The 15,812-nt window shown below is 45.4% G+C and overlaps 1 protein-coding gene across 20 annotated transcripts in view; it reads left to right on the plus strand.

Moving 5' to 3' along the window:
- ank3b (ankyrin 3b) overlaps positions 1 to 15,812 on the plus strand; it is a 692,976-nt gene that overhangs the window by 555,901 nt on the left and 121,263 nt on the right. For all 20 annotated transcript variants that reach the window (XM_082965026.1, XM_082965032.1, XM_082965030.1 and 17 more), the window contains exons 13-18: positions 214 to 312; positions 866 to 964; positions 2,700 to 2,897; positions 5,214 to 5,312; positions 9,452 to 9,550; positions 12,419 to 12,616. In XM_082965026.1, the coding sequence (XP_082821152.1) occupies positions 214 to 312; positions 866 to 964; positions 2,700 to 2,897; positions 5,214 to 5,312; positions 9,452 to 9,550; positions 12,419 to 12,616 (792 nt within the window). The remainder of the gene's footprint in view (positions 1 to 213; positions 313 to 865; positions 965 to 2,699; positions 2,898 to 5,213; positions 5,313 to 9,451; positions 9,551 to 12,418; positions 12,617 to 15,812) is intronic.

A 15,812-nucleotide genomic window follows, 5' to 3' on the forward strand; every position in this document is an offset into this window, starting at 1 on the left:
GGGTCTCTTGTTCCTAGAATAACTCTGTGTCTCTGTTCCAGTCGGGTCTCTTGTTCCTAGAATAACTCTGTGTCTCTGTTCCAGTCGGGTCTCTTGTTCCTAGAATAACTCTGTGTCTCTGTTCCAGTCGGGTCTCTTGTTCCTAGAATAACTCTGTGTCTCTGTTCCAGTCGGGTCTCTTGTTCCTAGAATAACTCTGTGTCTCTGTTCCAGTCGGGTCTCACTCCGATCCATGTGGCGGCTTTCATGGGACACGATAACATCGTCACTCAGCTGACGAATCACGGAGCTTCGCCAAACACAACTAATGTGGTGAGTCACAGAATACACTCTCCCTCTCTCTCTCTCTCTCTCTCTCTCCCTCTCTCTCTCTCTCTCTCTCTCTCTACCTCCATTTCTCCCCCTCTCACTCTCTCTCTCTCATATCAAAGTATTTGAAAGAAACTATGTGATAATGTCAAAGAAAGGTTGGGGAAAGCGTTCCATATAGATTTAGAACATTAGCCTGTGTGTTTGATAGAACCCTGGTATCTAACCTGTGTGTTTGATAGAACCCTGGTACCTAACCGGTGTGTTTGATACAACCCTGGTATCTAACCTGTGTGTTTGATAGAACCCTGGTATCTAACCTGTGTGTTTGATAGAACCCTGGTATCTAACCTGTGTGTTTGATAGAACCCTGGTATCTAACCTGTGTGTTTGATAGAACCCTGGTATCTAACCTGTGTGTTTGATAGAACCCTGGTATCTAACCTGTGTGTTTGATAGAACCCTGGTATCTAACCTGTGTGTTTGTGAAGTAACATTTCTAGCCTGTGTGTTTGTGAAGTAACATTCCTAACCTGTGTGTATCTCTGTGTTTCAGAGGGGAGAGACGCCGCTCCACATGGCAGCGAGAGCCGGCCAGGCTGACGTGGTCAAATACCTGGTTCAGAACGGAGCCAGAGTGGAGGTCAAGGCCAAGGTAGGACTGGAGAAAAACCCAATACTGACTGGAGAGAATCCCCCATACTGACTGGAGAGAATACTGACTGGAGAGAATCCCCCCATACTGACTGGAGAGAATCCCCCATACTGACTAGAGAGAATCCCCCATACTGACTGGAGAGAATCCCCCATACTGACTGGAGAGAATCCCCCATACTGACTGGAGAGAATCCCCCATACTGACTGGAGAGAATACTGACTGGAGAGAATCCCCCCATACTGACTGGAGAGAATCCCCCATACTGACTGGAGAGAATACTGACTGGAGAGAATCCCCCATACTGACTGGAGAGAATCCCCCATACTGACTGGAGAGAATCCCCCATACTGACTGGAGAGAATCCCCCCCATACTGACTGGAGAGAATCCCCCATACTGACTGGAGAGAATACTGACTGGAGAGAATCCCCCATACTGACTGGAGAGAATCCCCCATACTGACTGGAGATAATCCCCCATACTGACTGGAGAGAATCCCCCATACTGACTGGAGAGAATCCCTCATACCGACTGGAGAGAATCCCCCATACTGACTGGAGAGAATCCCCCATACTGACTGGAGAGAATCCCCCATACTGACTGGAGAGAATCCCCCATACTAACTGAGGAGAATCCCCCATACTGACTGGAGAGAATCCCCCATACTGACTGGAGAGAATCCCCCCATACTGACTGGAGAGAATCCCCCATACTGACTGGAGAGAATACTGACTGGAGAGAATCCCCCATACTGACTGGAGAGAATACTGACTGGAGAGAATCCCCCATACTGACTGGAGAGAATCCCTCACACCGACTGGAGAGAATCCCCCATACTGACTGGAGAGAATCCCCCATACTGACTGGAGAGAATCCCCCATACTGACCGGAGAGAATCCCCCATACTGACTGGAGAGAATCCCCCATACTGACTGGAGAGAATCCCCCATACTGACTGGAGAGAATCCCCCATACTGACTGGAGAGAATACTGACTGGAGAGAATCCCCCATACTGACTGGAGAGAATCCCCCATACTGACTGGAGAGAATCCCCCATACTGACTGGAGAGAATCCCCCATACTGACTGGAGAGAATCCCGATTACTGACTGGAGAGAATCCCCCCATACTGACTGGAGAGAATCCCCCATACTGACTGGAGAGCCCCATACTGACTGGAGATAATACTGACTGGAGAGAATCCCCCATACTGTCTGGAGAGAATTCCCCATACTGTCTGGAGAGAATTCCCCATACTGACTGGAGAGAATCCCCCATACTGACTGGAGAGAATTCCCCATACTGACTGGAGAGAATCCCCCATACTGTCTGGAGAGAATTCCCCATACTGTCTGGAGAGAATCCCCCATACTGTCTGGAGAGAATTCCCCATACTGACTGGAGAGAATCCCCCATACTGACTGGAGAGAATCCCCCCCATACTGACTGGAGAGAATCCCCCATACTGACTGGAGAGAATCCCCCATACTGACTGGAGAGAATACTGACTGGAGAGAATCCCCCATACCAGGTATTGTTATTGGTGGAGTTATTATATTTAAATGAGGTATTCTTAGCCATGTGGAGTATTTACTGTTGTATTACTATGGATCCTGTGAATTGTTGTCACAGTTGACCTTAAGAAAAAGTTTTTTTGGTGGTCTGTTGAAGTGTCTTTGGTCATGTTTGTCTCCTGTCTGTCCTCTGTCCCTGTCCTCTGTCCCTGTCTCCAGGACAACCAGACCCCGCTCCACATCTCCAGTCGTCTGGGGAAGCCTGACATCGTGCTGCATCTGCTGCAGAACGGGGCGTGTCCTGACGCCACTACCTCCTCTGGCTACACCCCCTTACACCTGGCTGCCAAAGAGGGACACAGAGACGTCACCTCAGTCCTCCTTGACCAGGGGGCTTCTCCAGACATCACTACCAAGGTACACACTACACCCTACACACTACACCCTACACACTACACACTAAACCCTGCACACTTCACCCTACGATCTTTACATTACACACGTTATCCTACACACTACACCCTAGACACTTCACACTACACACTTTACACTACACTCTACACACTACTACCTTTATCCTTCACACTACACACTACACACTTTACACTACAACCTACAAACTTCACCCTACACACTACACACTTTCCACTACACCCTACACTCTACACACTACACACTTTACAATACACCCTTCACCTTACACTCTAAACACTTTTCACTACACCCTACTTCCTCACACAGGAAGCGGCGCAGGTCCTAATCCAGGCACTTGTCCTCTCCCGTCTGGATTACTGCAACTCACTGTTGGCTGGGCTCCCCGCTTGTCCCACCCCACCCCTACGGCAGGGCAGCTCCCGCTCAGCCCAGTCCAAGCTCTTCTCTCCCACTCAGCCCCCCCTCCCACCTAGCTATCTGAAGATGAATATACTAACTACTGTAATATGTGGTTGTCCCACCTAGCTATCTGAATATACTAACTACTGTGATATGTGGTCGTCCCACCTAGCTATCTGAATATACTAACTACTGTAATATGTGGTTGTCCCACCTAGCTATCTGAATATACTAACTACTGTAATATGTGGTTGTCCCACCTAGCTATCTGAATATACTAACTACTGTGATATGTGGTTGTCTCACCTAGCTATCTGAATATACTAACTACTGTGATATGTGGTTGTCCACCTAGCTATCTGAAGATGAATATACTAACTACTGTAATATGTGGTTGTCCCACCTAGCTATCTGAATATACTAACTACTGTGATATGTGGTTGTCCCACCTAGCTATCTGAATATACTAACTACTGTAATATGTGGTTGTCCCACCTAGCTATCTGAATATACTAACTACTGTGATATGTGGTTGTCCCTCCTAGCTATCTGAATATACTAACTACTGTAATATGTGGTTGTCCCACCTAGCTATCTGAATATACTAACTACTGGGATATGTGGTTGTCCCACCTAGCTATCTGAATATACTAACTACTGTAATATGTGGTTGTCCCACCTAGCTATCTGAATATACTAACTACTGGGATATGTGGTTGTCCCACCTAGCTATCTGAATATACTAACTACTGTGATATGTGGTTGTCCCACCTAGCTATCTGAATATACTAACTACTGTAATATGTGGTTGTCCCACCTAGCTATCTGAATATACTAACTACTGGGATATGTGGTCGTCCCACCTAGCTATCTGAATATACTAACTACTGTGATATGTGGTTGTCCCTCCTAGCTATCTGAATATACTAACTACTGTAATATGTGGTTGTCCCACCTAGCTATCTGAATATACTAACTACTGGGATATGTGGTTGTCCCACCTAGCTATCTGAATATACTAACTACTGTAATATGTGGTTGTCCCACCTAGCTATCTGAATATACTAACTACTGTGATATGTGGTTGTCCCACCTAGCTATCTGAATATACTAACTACTGTGATATGTGGTTGTCCCACCTAGCTATCTGAATATACTAACTACTGGGATATGTGGTCGTCCCACCTAGCTATCTGAATATACTAACTACTGTAATATGTGGTTGTCCCACCTAGCTATCTGAATATACTAACTACTGTAATATGTGGTTGTCCCACCTAGCTATCTGAATATACTAACTACTGTAATTTGTGGTTGTCCCACCTAGCTATCTGAATATACTAACTACTGGGATATGTGGTTGTCCCACCTAGCTATCTGAATATACTAACTACTGTAATATGTGGTTGTCCCACCTAGCTATCTGAATATACTAACTACTGTAATATGTGGTTGTCCCACCTAGCTATCTGAATATACTAACTACTGTAATATGTGGTTGTCCCACCTAGCTATCTGAATATACTAACTACTGTGATATGTGGTTGTCCCTCCTAGCTATCTGAAGATGAAAGCAGTAACTGTAAGGCGCTCTGGATAAGAGCGTCTGCTAAATGACTAACGTGTAATAATCTATGATGTCATGCTGTGAGTGTTGTTGTGGCTCATTGCTGTCTACTTCTCTCCTCTCATCTCCTTTCCTCTCTCATCTCCTCTCTCCTCTCTCATCTCCTCTCATCTTCATCATCTCCCTGTCTCCTTCTCTCTCCTTTCCTTTCATCACCTCCTTTTCTCCTTTCCTCTCCTCATCTCCTGTCCTTTCCTCTCCTCCTCTCTCCTCCTTTTTCCTCCTCTTTCCTCTTCTCTCCTTTCCTCTCCTCCTCTCCTCCCCTCTTCCAGAAAGGCTTCACTCCCCTCCATGTTGCAGCTAAGTATGGGAAGATAGAAGTGGCCAACCTTCTGCTGCAGAGACACACTGCGCCCGATGCAGCTGGGAAGGTACCGTAGTCACCATGGAAACAGTGATGAGCTAGTCTGGTAGTCAATAGTACATCCCACTGATGGTAACGTGGCCCTTTATCACGTACAGCACAGATAGTGATGTCATATGAGTTATTCTCATATTGGTTCATTATACTGTAAATATTTTCCGTCTGGATTTTAATGATTTGTATCCAGACGGGAAAATATTTACACAAGAAGCAACCTAATATCACACAGTCAAACTCTCAGTCATTCTAGCAGTGCTGCTAACCAGGTTTCCATCCTACCTTTTTATTAGAGTAAAGTACATGTCAGATAAAACAACGGCACGACAGGCCTGATGGAAACAGCTCATTTGTCGGTAAAATGTATTATTTGAGAAATGGCGGTGAAAAACGCCTTTTATGTGCAAATATTAATATTAGAACCATCATATGGAGGTAAACTTGGGAGTCACGTAGCTGTTGTGTGGTCCTCCCACTACGACTCCGGCTCTGAGTCACGTGATAATATGTTGTGTGGTCCTCCCACTACGACTCCGGCTGGGAGTCACGTGATGATATGTTGTGTGGTCCTCCCACTACGACTCCGACTCGGAATCACGTAGCTGTTGTGTGGTCCTCCCACTACGACTCCGGCTGGGAGTCACGTGATGATATGTTGTGTGGTCCTCCCACTACGACTCCGGCTCTGAGCCACGTGATGGTATGTTGTGTGGTCCTCCCACTACGACTCCGGCTGGGAGTCACGTGATGATATGTTGTGTGGTCCTCCCACTACGACTCCGGCTGGGAGTCACGTGATGATATGTTGTGTGGTCCTCCCACTACGACTCTGACTGGGAATCACGTAGCTGTTGTGTGGTCCTCCCACTACGACTCCGGCTGGGAGTCACGTGATGATATGTTGTGTGGTCCTCCCACTACGACTCCGGCTGGGAGTCACGTGATGATATGTTGTGTGGTCCTCCCACTACGACTCCGGCTGGGAGTCACGTGATGATATGTTGTGTGGTCCTCCCACTACGACTCTGACTGGGAATCACGTAGCTGTTGTGTGGTCCTCCCACTACGACTCCGGCTGGGAGTCACGTGATGATATGTTGTGTGGTCCTCCCACTACGACTCCGGCTCTGAGCCACGTGATGTTAAGTTGTGTGGTCCTCCCACTACGACTCCGGCTGGGAGTCACGTGATTATATGTTGTGTGGTCCTCCCACTACGACTCTGACTGGGAATCACGTAGCTGTTGTGTGGTCCTCCCACTACGACTCCGGCTCTGAGTCACGTGATGATATGTTGTGTGGTCCTCCCACTACGACTCCGGCTCTGAGTCACGTGATGATATGTTGTGTGGTCCTCCCACTACGACTCCGGCTGGGAGTCACATGATGATATGTTGTGTGGTCCTCCCACTACGACTCCGGCTCTGAGTCACGTGATGATATGTTGTGTGGTCCTCCCACTACGACTCCGGCTGGGAGTCATGTGATGATATGTTGTGTGGTCCTCCCACTACGACTCCGGCTCTGAGTCACGTGATGATATGTTGTGGGGTCCTCCCACCACGACTCCGGCTGGGAGTCACGTGATGATATGTTGTGTGGTCCTCCCACTATGACTCCAGCTCTGAGTCCCGTGATGATATGTTGTGTGGTCCTCCCACTACGACTCCGGCCTTCATTTGATTATTAGCTGGATGAAGAAACTGTATGACTGAAGGTCCATTATCATGTATACAGGTTGGATTTGGTTTGAGTCATTTAGAAGTAGAATGAGGTTGGATTTGGTTTGAGTCATTTAGAAGTAGATTGAGGTTGGATTTGGTTTGAGTCATTTAGAAGTAGATTGAGTTTGGATATGGTTTGAGTCATTTAGAAGCAGATTGAGGTTGGATTTGGTTTGAGTCATTTAGAAGTAGATTGAGGTTGGATTTGGTTTGAGTCATTTAGAAGTAGATTGAGTTTGGATTTGGTTTGAGTCATTTAGAAGCAGATTGAATTTGGATTTGGTTTGAGTCATTTAGAAGCAGATTGAGGTTGGATTTGGTTTGAGTCATTTAGAAGCAGATTGAGGTTGGATTTGGTTTGAGTCATTTAGAAGTAGATTGAGTTTGGATTTGGTTTGAGTCATTTAGAAGCAGATTGAATTTGGATTTGGTTTGAGTCATTTAGAAGCAGATTGAGGTTGGATTTGGTTTGAGTCATTTAGAAGTAGATTGAGGTTGGATTTGGTTTGAGTCATTTAGAAGCAGATTGAGGTTGGATTTGGTTTGAGTCATTTAGAAGTAGATTGAGGTTGGATTTGGTTTGAGTCATTTAGAAGCAGATTGAGGTTGGATATGGTTTGAGTCATTTAGAAGCAGATTGAGGTTGGATTTGGTTTGAGTCATTTAGAAGTAGATTGAGGTTGGATTTGGTTTGAGTCATTTAGAAGCAGATTGAGGTTGGATTTGGTTTGAGTCATTTAGAAGTAGATTGAGTTTGGATTTGGTTTGAGTCATTTAGAAGCAGATTGAATTTGGATTTGGTTTGAGTCATTTAGAAGCAGATTGAGGTTGGATTTGGTTTGAGTCATTTAGAAGCAGATTGAGGTTGGATTTGGTTTGAGTCATTTTGAAGTAGATTGAGTTTGGATTTGGTTTGAGTCATTTAGAAGCAGATTGAGGTTGGATTTGGTTTGAGTCATTTAGAAGTAGATTGAGGTTGGATTTGGTTTGAGTCATTTAGAAGCAGATTGAGGTTGGATTTGGTTTGAGTCATTTAGAAGTAGATTGAGGTTGGATTTGGTTTGAGTCATTTAGAAGCAGATTGAGGTTGGATTTGGTTTGATTCATTTAGAAGTAGATTGAGTTTGGATTTGGTTTGAGTCATTTAGAAGTAGATTGAGGTTGGATTTGGTTTGAGTCATTTAGAAGCAGATTGAGGTTGGATTTGGTTTGAGTCATTTAGAAGTAGATTGAGTTTGGATTTGGTTTGAGTCATTTAGAAGCAGATTGAATTTGGATTTGGTTTGAGTCATTTAGAAGCAGATTGAGGTTGGATTTGGTTTGAGTCATTTAGAAGTAGATTGAGGTTGGATTTGGTTTGAGTCATTTAGAAGCAGATTGAGGTTGGATTTGGTTTGAGTCATTTAGAAGTAGATTGAGGTTGGATTTGGTTTGAGTCATTTAGAAGCAGATTGAGGTTGGATTTGGTTTGAGTCATTTAGAAGTAGATTGAGGTTGGATTTGGTTTGAGTCATTTAGAAACAGAATGAGTTTGGATTTGGTTTGAGTCATTTAGAAGTAAATTGGGGTTGGAATTGGTTTGAGTCATTTAGAAGCAGATTGAGTTTGGATTTGGTTTGAGTCATTTAGAAGTAGATTGAGGTTGGATTTGGTTTGAGTCATTTAGAAGCAGATTGAGGTTGGATTTGGTTTGAGTCATTTAGAAGTAGATTGAGTTTGGATTTGGTTTGAGTCATTTAGAAGCAGATTGAATTTGGATTTGGTTTGAGTCATTTAGAAGCAGATTGAGGTTGGATTTGGTTTGAGTCATTTAGAAGTAGATTGAGGTTGGATTTGGTTTGAGTCATTTAGAAGCAGATTGAGGTTGGATTTGGTTTGAGTCATTTAGAAGTAGATTGAGGTTGGATTTGGTTTGAGTCATTTAGAAGCAGATTGAGGTTGGATTTGGTTTGAGTCATTTAGAAGTAGATTGAGGTTGGATTTGGTTTGAGTCATTTAGAAACAGAATGAGTTTGGATTTGGTTTGAGTCATTTAGAAGTAAATTGGGGTTGGAATTGGTTTGAGTCATTTAGAAGCAGATTGAGTTTGGATTTGGTTTGAGTCATTTAGAAGCAGATTGAGGTTGGATTTGGTTTGAGTCATTTAGAAGTAGATTGAGTTTGGATTTGGTTTGAGTCGTTTAGAAGCAGGTTGAGTGTGTTTGACACCCCTGCTCTAGAGAGTGAAGCCCCTGTTATGATGCTGAAACACTGATCAGTTTAACATGTCTTTATTCAACGGATAAAGACAGAATTGGAATTGTGTAACTGATTTATATTTCAACCACTTAAGATCCCGGTTTGTCATCCTTCCACTGTGTTGGGCTAAGTGCCTCAGCCTTCAGTCTAACACTAATGCAGCTGTGTATGCCGTTGTGTTTCTGTAGAGTGGTCTAACTCCCCTACACGTAGCTGCTCATTATGATAACCAGAAAGTGGCTCTGCTGCTGCTGGACCAGGGAGCTTCACCGCACGCTGCTGCCAAGGTAGGTTACCAGTTACATATTCACGCCATTTAGCAGACGCTCTTATCCAGAGCCACTTACAGGATCAATTAGGGTTAAATGCCTTGCTCATTGCCGTCATTGCCGTCATTGTAAATAAGAATTTGTTCTTAACTGACTTGCCTGGTTAAATAAATGTAAAATAGAAAATAACAGATGTTTCATCTAGTCTGCTCAGGAACCACTACCACACCAGTATCAGACCACACCAGTATCAGACCACACCAGTATCAGACCACACCAGTATCAGACCACTACCACACCAGTATCAGACCACACCAGTATCAGACCACTATCACACCAGTATCAGACCACACCAGTATCAGACCACATCAGTATCAGACCACTACCACACCAGTATCAGACCACACCAGCATCAGACCACACCAGTATCAGACCACACCAGTATCAGACCACTACCACACCAGTATCAGACCACTACCACACCAGTATCAGACCACTACCACACCAGTATCAGACCACACCAGTATCAGACCACACCAGTATCAGACCACTACCACACCAGTATCAGACCACACCAGTATCAGACCACACCAGTATCAGACCACATCAGTATCAGACCACACCAGTATCAGACCACACCAGTATCAGACTGTGCAGATGTTTCTTTTAGGGTGAAAAAACGTTCACTTGATGTTCCAAGAATGTTCCCAGAACACATTCCATCTGTTCTATAAAGGTTCCCAGAACACATTTCATCTGTTCTATAAAGGTTCCCATAATGTTTCATTAGGTTGTGGTAACATTGTGGGGACATGTTCCCAGAACATATTCCATCTGTTCTATAAAGGTTCCCATAATGTTTCATTAGGTTGTGGTAACATTGTGGGGACATGTTCCCAGAACACATTCCATCTGTTCTATAAAGGTTCCCATAATGTTTCATTAGGTTGTGGTAACATTGTGCCGACATGTTCCCAGAACACATTCCATCTGTTCTATAAAGGTTCCCATAATGTTTCATTAGGTTGTGGTAACATTGTGGGGACATGTTCCCAAAACAGATATGTTTTTAAAACACAAAAACTGTCCAGGTGTGCTGACATTCAGATATTGTTTGTATCAGGCTGCACAAAACATTCCTTTGATGTTGCAAGATTGTTGGCAGAATAGCCTTTGTGAGTTCTTTTAAAGGTTCCCAGAACTTGTCATTAGGTTGTGGGAACAGTGTGGGTACATTACAAGAGATACAAAATATGCTCAGTTGTGATGACATTCATACAATGTGTAAGTTAGGTCGCAGGAAATTCCCTTAATGTTGTAAGAATGAAATGTCCGTTTTTATGACTTTCATAGCATAATTGTTTTGGGTTTAACATAATATTCCATTTGACCTTGTCTTGGAGGTCCTCAGAACATTTCACGAAAATGTAAAGAACAGACGAAATGTGTTCTGGGAACGTTCTGGTAACATCAGGTGAATGTTTTTCCCCTGGTGTACTGATCTGAAACAGCAGGATCTGTCACGCTGGTATAAAGGATTTGGAGACAGGTGCAGGAATACATAATAGGGGTTTTTAACACGCCCAAAACAAACACAAATACAAAACACCTGGATGTACCCAAACAAAAGAGCGAGGGAAAACCTCGTAGAACGACACGGGACGAGACCCGTAATACATAATGCACAAAACATGCAGCACAGGCTGAGACAATGCATAGGTACTCACAGCACCAACGGACATGGGGGCAACAGTACCGGAGGAAGCCCTGACAGGATCACAGCTCACTGATCTGAAACAGCAGGACCACGACTCGCTGATCTGAAACAGCAGGACCACGACTCGCTGATCTGAAACAGCAGGACCACGACTCACTGATCTGAAACAGCAGGACCACGACTCGTTGATCTGAAACAGCAGGACCACGACTCACTGATCTGAAACAGCAGGACCACGACTCGCTGATGGGAAACAGCAGGACCACGACTCGCTGATGTGAAACAGCAGGACCACGACTCGCTGATCTGAAACAGCAGGACCCCGACTCGCTGATCTGAAACAGCAGGACCCCGACTCGCTGATCTGAAACAGCAGGACCACGACTCGCTGATCTGAAACAGCAGGACCACGACTCGCTGTTCTGAAACAGCAGGACCACGACTCGCTGATCTGAAACAGCAGGACCACGACCCGCTGATCTGAAACAGCAGGACCACGACCCGCTGATCTGAAACAGCAGGACCACGACTCGCTGTTCTGAAACAGCAGGACCCCGACTCGCTGATCTGAAACAGCAGGACCACGACCCGCTGATCTGAAACAGCAGGACCACGACTCGCTGTTCTGAAACAGCAGGACCCCGACTCGCTGATCTGAAACAGCAGGACCACGACCCGCTGATCTGAAACAGCAGGACCACGACTCGCTGTTCTGAAACAGCAGGACCCCGACTCGCTGATCTGAAACAGCAGGACCACGACCCGCTGATCTGAAACAGCAGGACCACGACTCGCTGATCTGAAACAGCAGGACCACGACACGCTGATCTGAAACAGTAGGACCACGACTCGCTGTTCTGAAACAGCAGGACCACGACTCACTGGATGATAGATGACTGTATATTACCTGGATGATAGATTACCTGGATGACAGATGACTGTATATTACCTGTGTTGTAATATGTTCTGTCTGTGGTGTAGAATGTGTACCCTCCTCTGTGGTGTAATATGTTCTGTCTGTGGTGTAGAATGGGTACTCTCCTCTGTGTTGTAACATGTTCTGTCTGTGGTGTAGAATGGCTACCCTCCTCTGTGGTGGAATATGTTCTGTCTGTGGTGTAGAATGGGTACCCTGCTCTGTGGTGTAATTTGTTCTGTCTGTGGTGTAGAATGGGTATACTCCTCTCCACATCGCGGCTAAGAAGAACCAGATGGAGATCGCAACGACGCTGCTGGAGTACGGAGCCAACACCAACGCTACGACACGTCAGGGCATCACACCGCTGCACCTGGCCTCTCAGGAGGGCAACGTAGACATCGTTACCCTGCTACTGGCCAGGGACGCCACCATCAGCTTGGGCAACAAGGTGGGGGTCAAGGGTTAGGGTGGTCCTGTCCTGTGTTCTAATGTGGTATGTCCTGTCCTGTGTCCTGTCCTGTGTTGTAATGTCTTATGTCCTGTCCTGTGTTCTAATGTGTCCTGTCCTGTCCTGTGTTCTAATGTGTCCTGTCCTGTGTTCTAATGTGTCCTGTCCTGTCCTGTGTTCTAATGTGTTATATCCTGTCCTGTCCTGTGTTCTAATGTGTCCTGTCCTGTGTCCTGACCTGTGTTCTAATGTGTCCTGTCCTGTTCTGTGTCCTGTCCTGTGTTCTAATGTGTCCTGTCCTGTGTTCTAATGTGTCCTGTCCTGTCCTGTCCTGTGTTCTAATGTGTCCTGTCCTGTCCTGTCCTGTGTTCTAATGTGTCCTGTCCTGTCCTGTGTTCTAATGTGTCCTGTCCTGTCCTGTGTTCTAATGTGTTATATCCTGTCCTGTCCTGTGTTCTAATGTGTCCTGTCCTGTGTCCTGACCTGTGTTCTAATGTGTCCTGTCCTGTCCTCTGTCCTGTCCTGTGTTCTAATGTGTCCTGTCCTGTGTTCTAATGTGTCCTGTCCTGTCCTGTGTTCTAATGTGTCCTGTCCTGTCCTGTGTTCTAATGTGTCCTGTCCTGTCCTGTGTTCTAATGTGTTATATCCTGTCCTGTCCTGTGTTCTAATGTGTCCTGTCCTGTGTCCTGACCTGTGTTCTAATGTGTCCTGTCCTGTCCTCTGTCCTGTCCTGTGTTCTAATGTGTCCTGTCCTGTGTTCTAATGTGTCCTGTCCTGTCCTGTGTTCTAATGTGTCCTGTCCTGTCCTGTGTTCTAATGTGTCCTGTGTTCTAATGTGTCCTGTCCTGTGTTCTAATGTGTCCTGTCCTGTCCTGTATTGTAATGTGTCCTGTCCTGTGTTCTAATGTGTTACGTCCTGTCCTGTCCTGTCTTGTCCTGTGTTCTAATGTGTCCTGTCCTGTCCTGTGTTGTAATGTGTCCTGTGTTGTAATGTGTCCTGTCCTGTCCTGTGTTCTAATGTGTCCTGTCCTGTCCTGTGTTCTAATGTGTCCTGTCCTGTCCTGTGTTCTAATGTGTCCTGTCCTGTCCTGTGTTCTAATGTGTCCTGTCCTGTCCTGTGTTCTAATGTGTCCTGTCCTGTCCTGTGTTATAATGTGTTCTGTCCTGTCCTGTCCTGTGTTATAATGTGTCCTGTCCTGTCCTGTGTTATAATGTGTCCTGTCCTGTCCTGTGTTCTAATGTGTTATGTCCTGTCCTGTCCTGTGTTCTAATGTGTCCTGTCCTGTCCTGTATTGTAATTTGTCCTGTCCTGTCCTGTGTTCTAATGTGTTATGTCCTGTCCTGTCCTGTGTTGTAATGTGTCCTGTGTTCTAATGTGTCCTGTCCTGTGTTATAATGTGTTATGTCCTGTCCTGTCCTGTGTTCTAATGTGTCCTGTCCTGTCCTGTGTTCTAATGTGTTATGTCCTGTTCTTTCATGTGTTCTAAACTGTTATGTCCTGTCCTGTCCTGTCCTGTGTTCTAATGTGTTATGTCCTGTCCTGTCCTGTGTTCTAATGTGTCATGTCCTGTCCTGTGTTCTAATGTGTCCTGTCCTGTCCTGTATTGTAATGTGTCCTGTCCTGTCCTGTGTTCTAATGTGTCCTGTCCTGTCCTGTGTTGTAATGTGTCCTGTCCTGTCCTGTGTTCTAATGTGTCCTGTCCTGTCCTGTGTTCTAATGTGTCCTGTCCTGTCCTGTGTTCTAATGTGTCCTGTCCTGTCCTGTGTTATAATGTGTCCTGTCCTGTCCTGTGTTATAATGTGTCCTGTCCTGTGTTCTAATGTGTTATGTCCTGTCCTGTCCTGTGTTCTAATGTGTCCTGTCCTGTCCTGTCCTGTATTGTAATGTGTCCTGTCCTGTGTTCTAATGTGTTATGTCCTGTCCTGTCCTGTCCTGTGTTCTAATGTGTCCTGTCTTATCCTGTGTTCTAATGTGTCCTGTCTTGTCCTGTGTTCTAATGTGTCCTGTCCTGTCCTGTGTTCGAATGTGTCCTGTCCTGTCCTGTGTTCTAATGTGTCCTGTCCTGTCCTGTGTTCTAATGTGTCCTGTCCTGTGTTATAATGTGTCCTGTCCTGTCCTGTGTTATAATGTGTCCTGTCCTGTGTTATAATGTGTCCTGTCCTGTCCTGTGTTCTAATGTGTTATGTCCTGTCCTGTCCTGTGTTCTAATGTGTCTTGTCGTGTCCTGTCCTGTATTGTAATGTGTCCTGTCCTGTCCTGTGTTCTAATGTGTCCTGTCCTGTCCTGTGTTGTAATGTGTCCTGTCCTGTCCTGTGTTCTAATGTGTCCTCTCCTGTCCTGTGTTCTAATGTGTCCTGTCCTGTCCTGTGTTATAATGTGTCCTGTCCTGTCCTGTGTTATAATGTGTCCTGTCCTGTCCTGTGTTATAATGTGTCCTGTCCTGTGTTCTAATGTGTTATGTCCTGTCCTGTCCTGTGTTCTAATGTGTCCTGTCCTGTCCTGTATTGTAATGTGTCCTGTCCTGTGTTCTAATGTGTTATGTCCTGTCCTGTCCTGTGTTCTAATGTGTCCTGTCTTATCTTGTGTTCTAATGTGTCCTGTCTTGTCCTGTGTTCTAATGTGACCTGTCCTGTCCTGTGTTCGAATGTGTCCTGTCCTGTCCTGTATTCTAATGTGTCCTGTCCTGTCCTGTCCTGTGTTCTAATGTGTCCTGTCCTGTGTTATAATGTGTCCTGTCCTGTCCTGTGTTATAATGTGTCCTGTCCTGTGTTATAATGTGTCCTGTCCTGTCCTGTGTTCTAATGTGTTATGTCCTGTCCTGTCCTGTGTTCTAATGTGTCTTGTCGTGTCCTGTCCTGTATTGTAATGTGTCCTGTCCTGTCCTGTGTTCTAATGTGTTATGTCCTGTCCCGTCCTGTCCTGTGTTCTAATGTGTCCTGTCCTGTCCTGTGTTGTAATGTGTCCTGTGTTGTAATGTGTCCTGTCCTGTGTTCTAATGTGTCCTGTCCTGTCCTGTGTTCTAATGTGTCCTGTCCTGTCCTGTGTTATAATGTGTCCTGTCTTGTCCTGTGTTCTAATGTGTCCTGTCCTGTCCTGTGTTCTAATGTGTCCTGTCCTGTCCTGTGTTCTAATGTGTCCTGTCCTGTCCTGTGTTCTAATGTGTCCTGTCCTGTCCTGTGTTCTAATGTGTCCTGT

Source organism: Salmo salar, chromosome 18 (assembly GCF_965601325.2).
Source record: "Salmo salar chromosome 18, fSalSal1, whole genome shotgun sequence".
In the NCBI taxonomy this organism is placed as follows: Eukaryota; Metazoa; Chordata; class Actinopteri; order Salmoniformes; family Salmonidae; genus Salmo; species Salmo salar.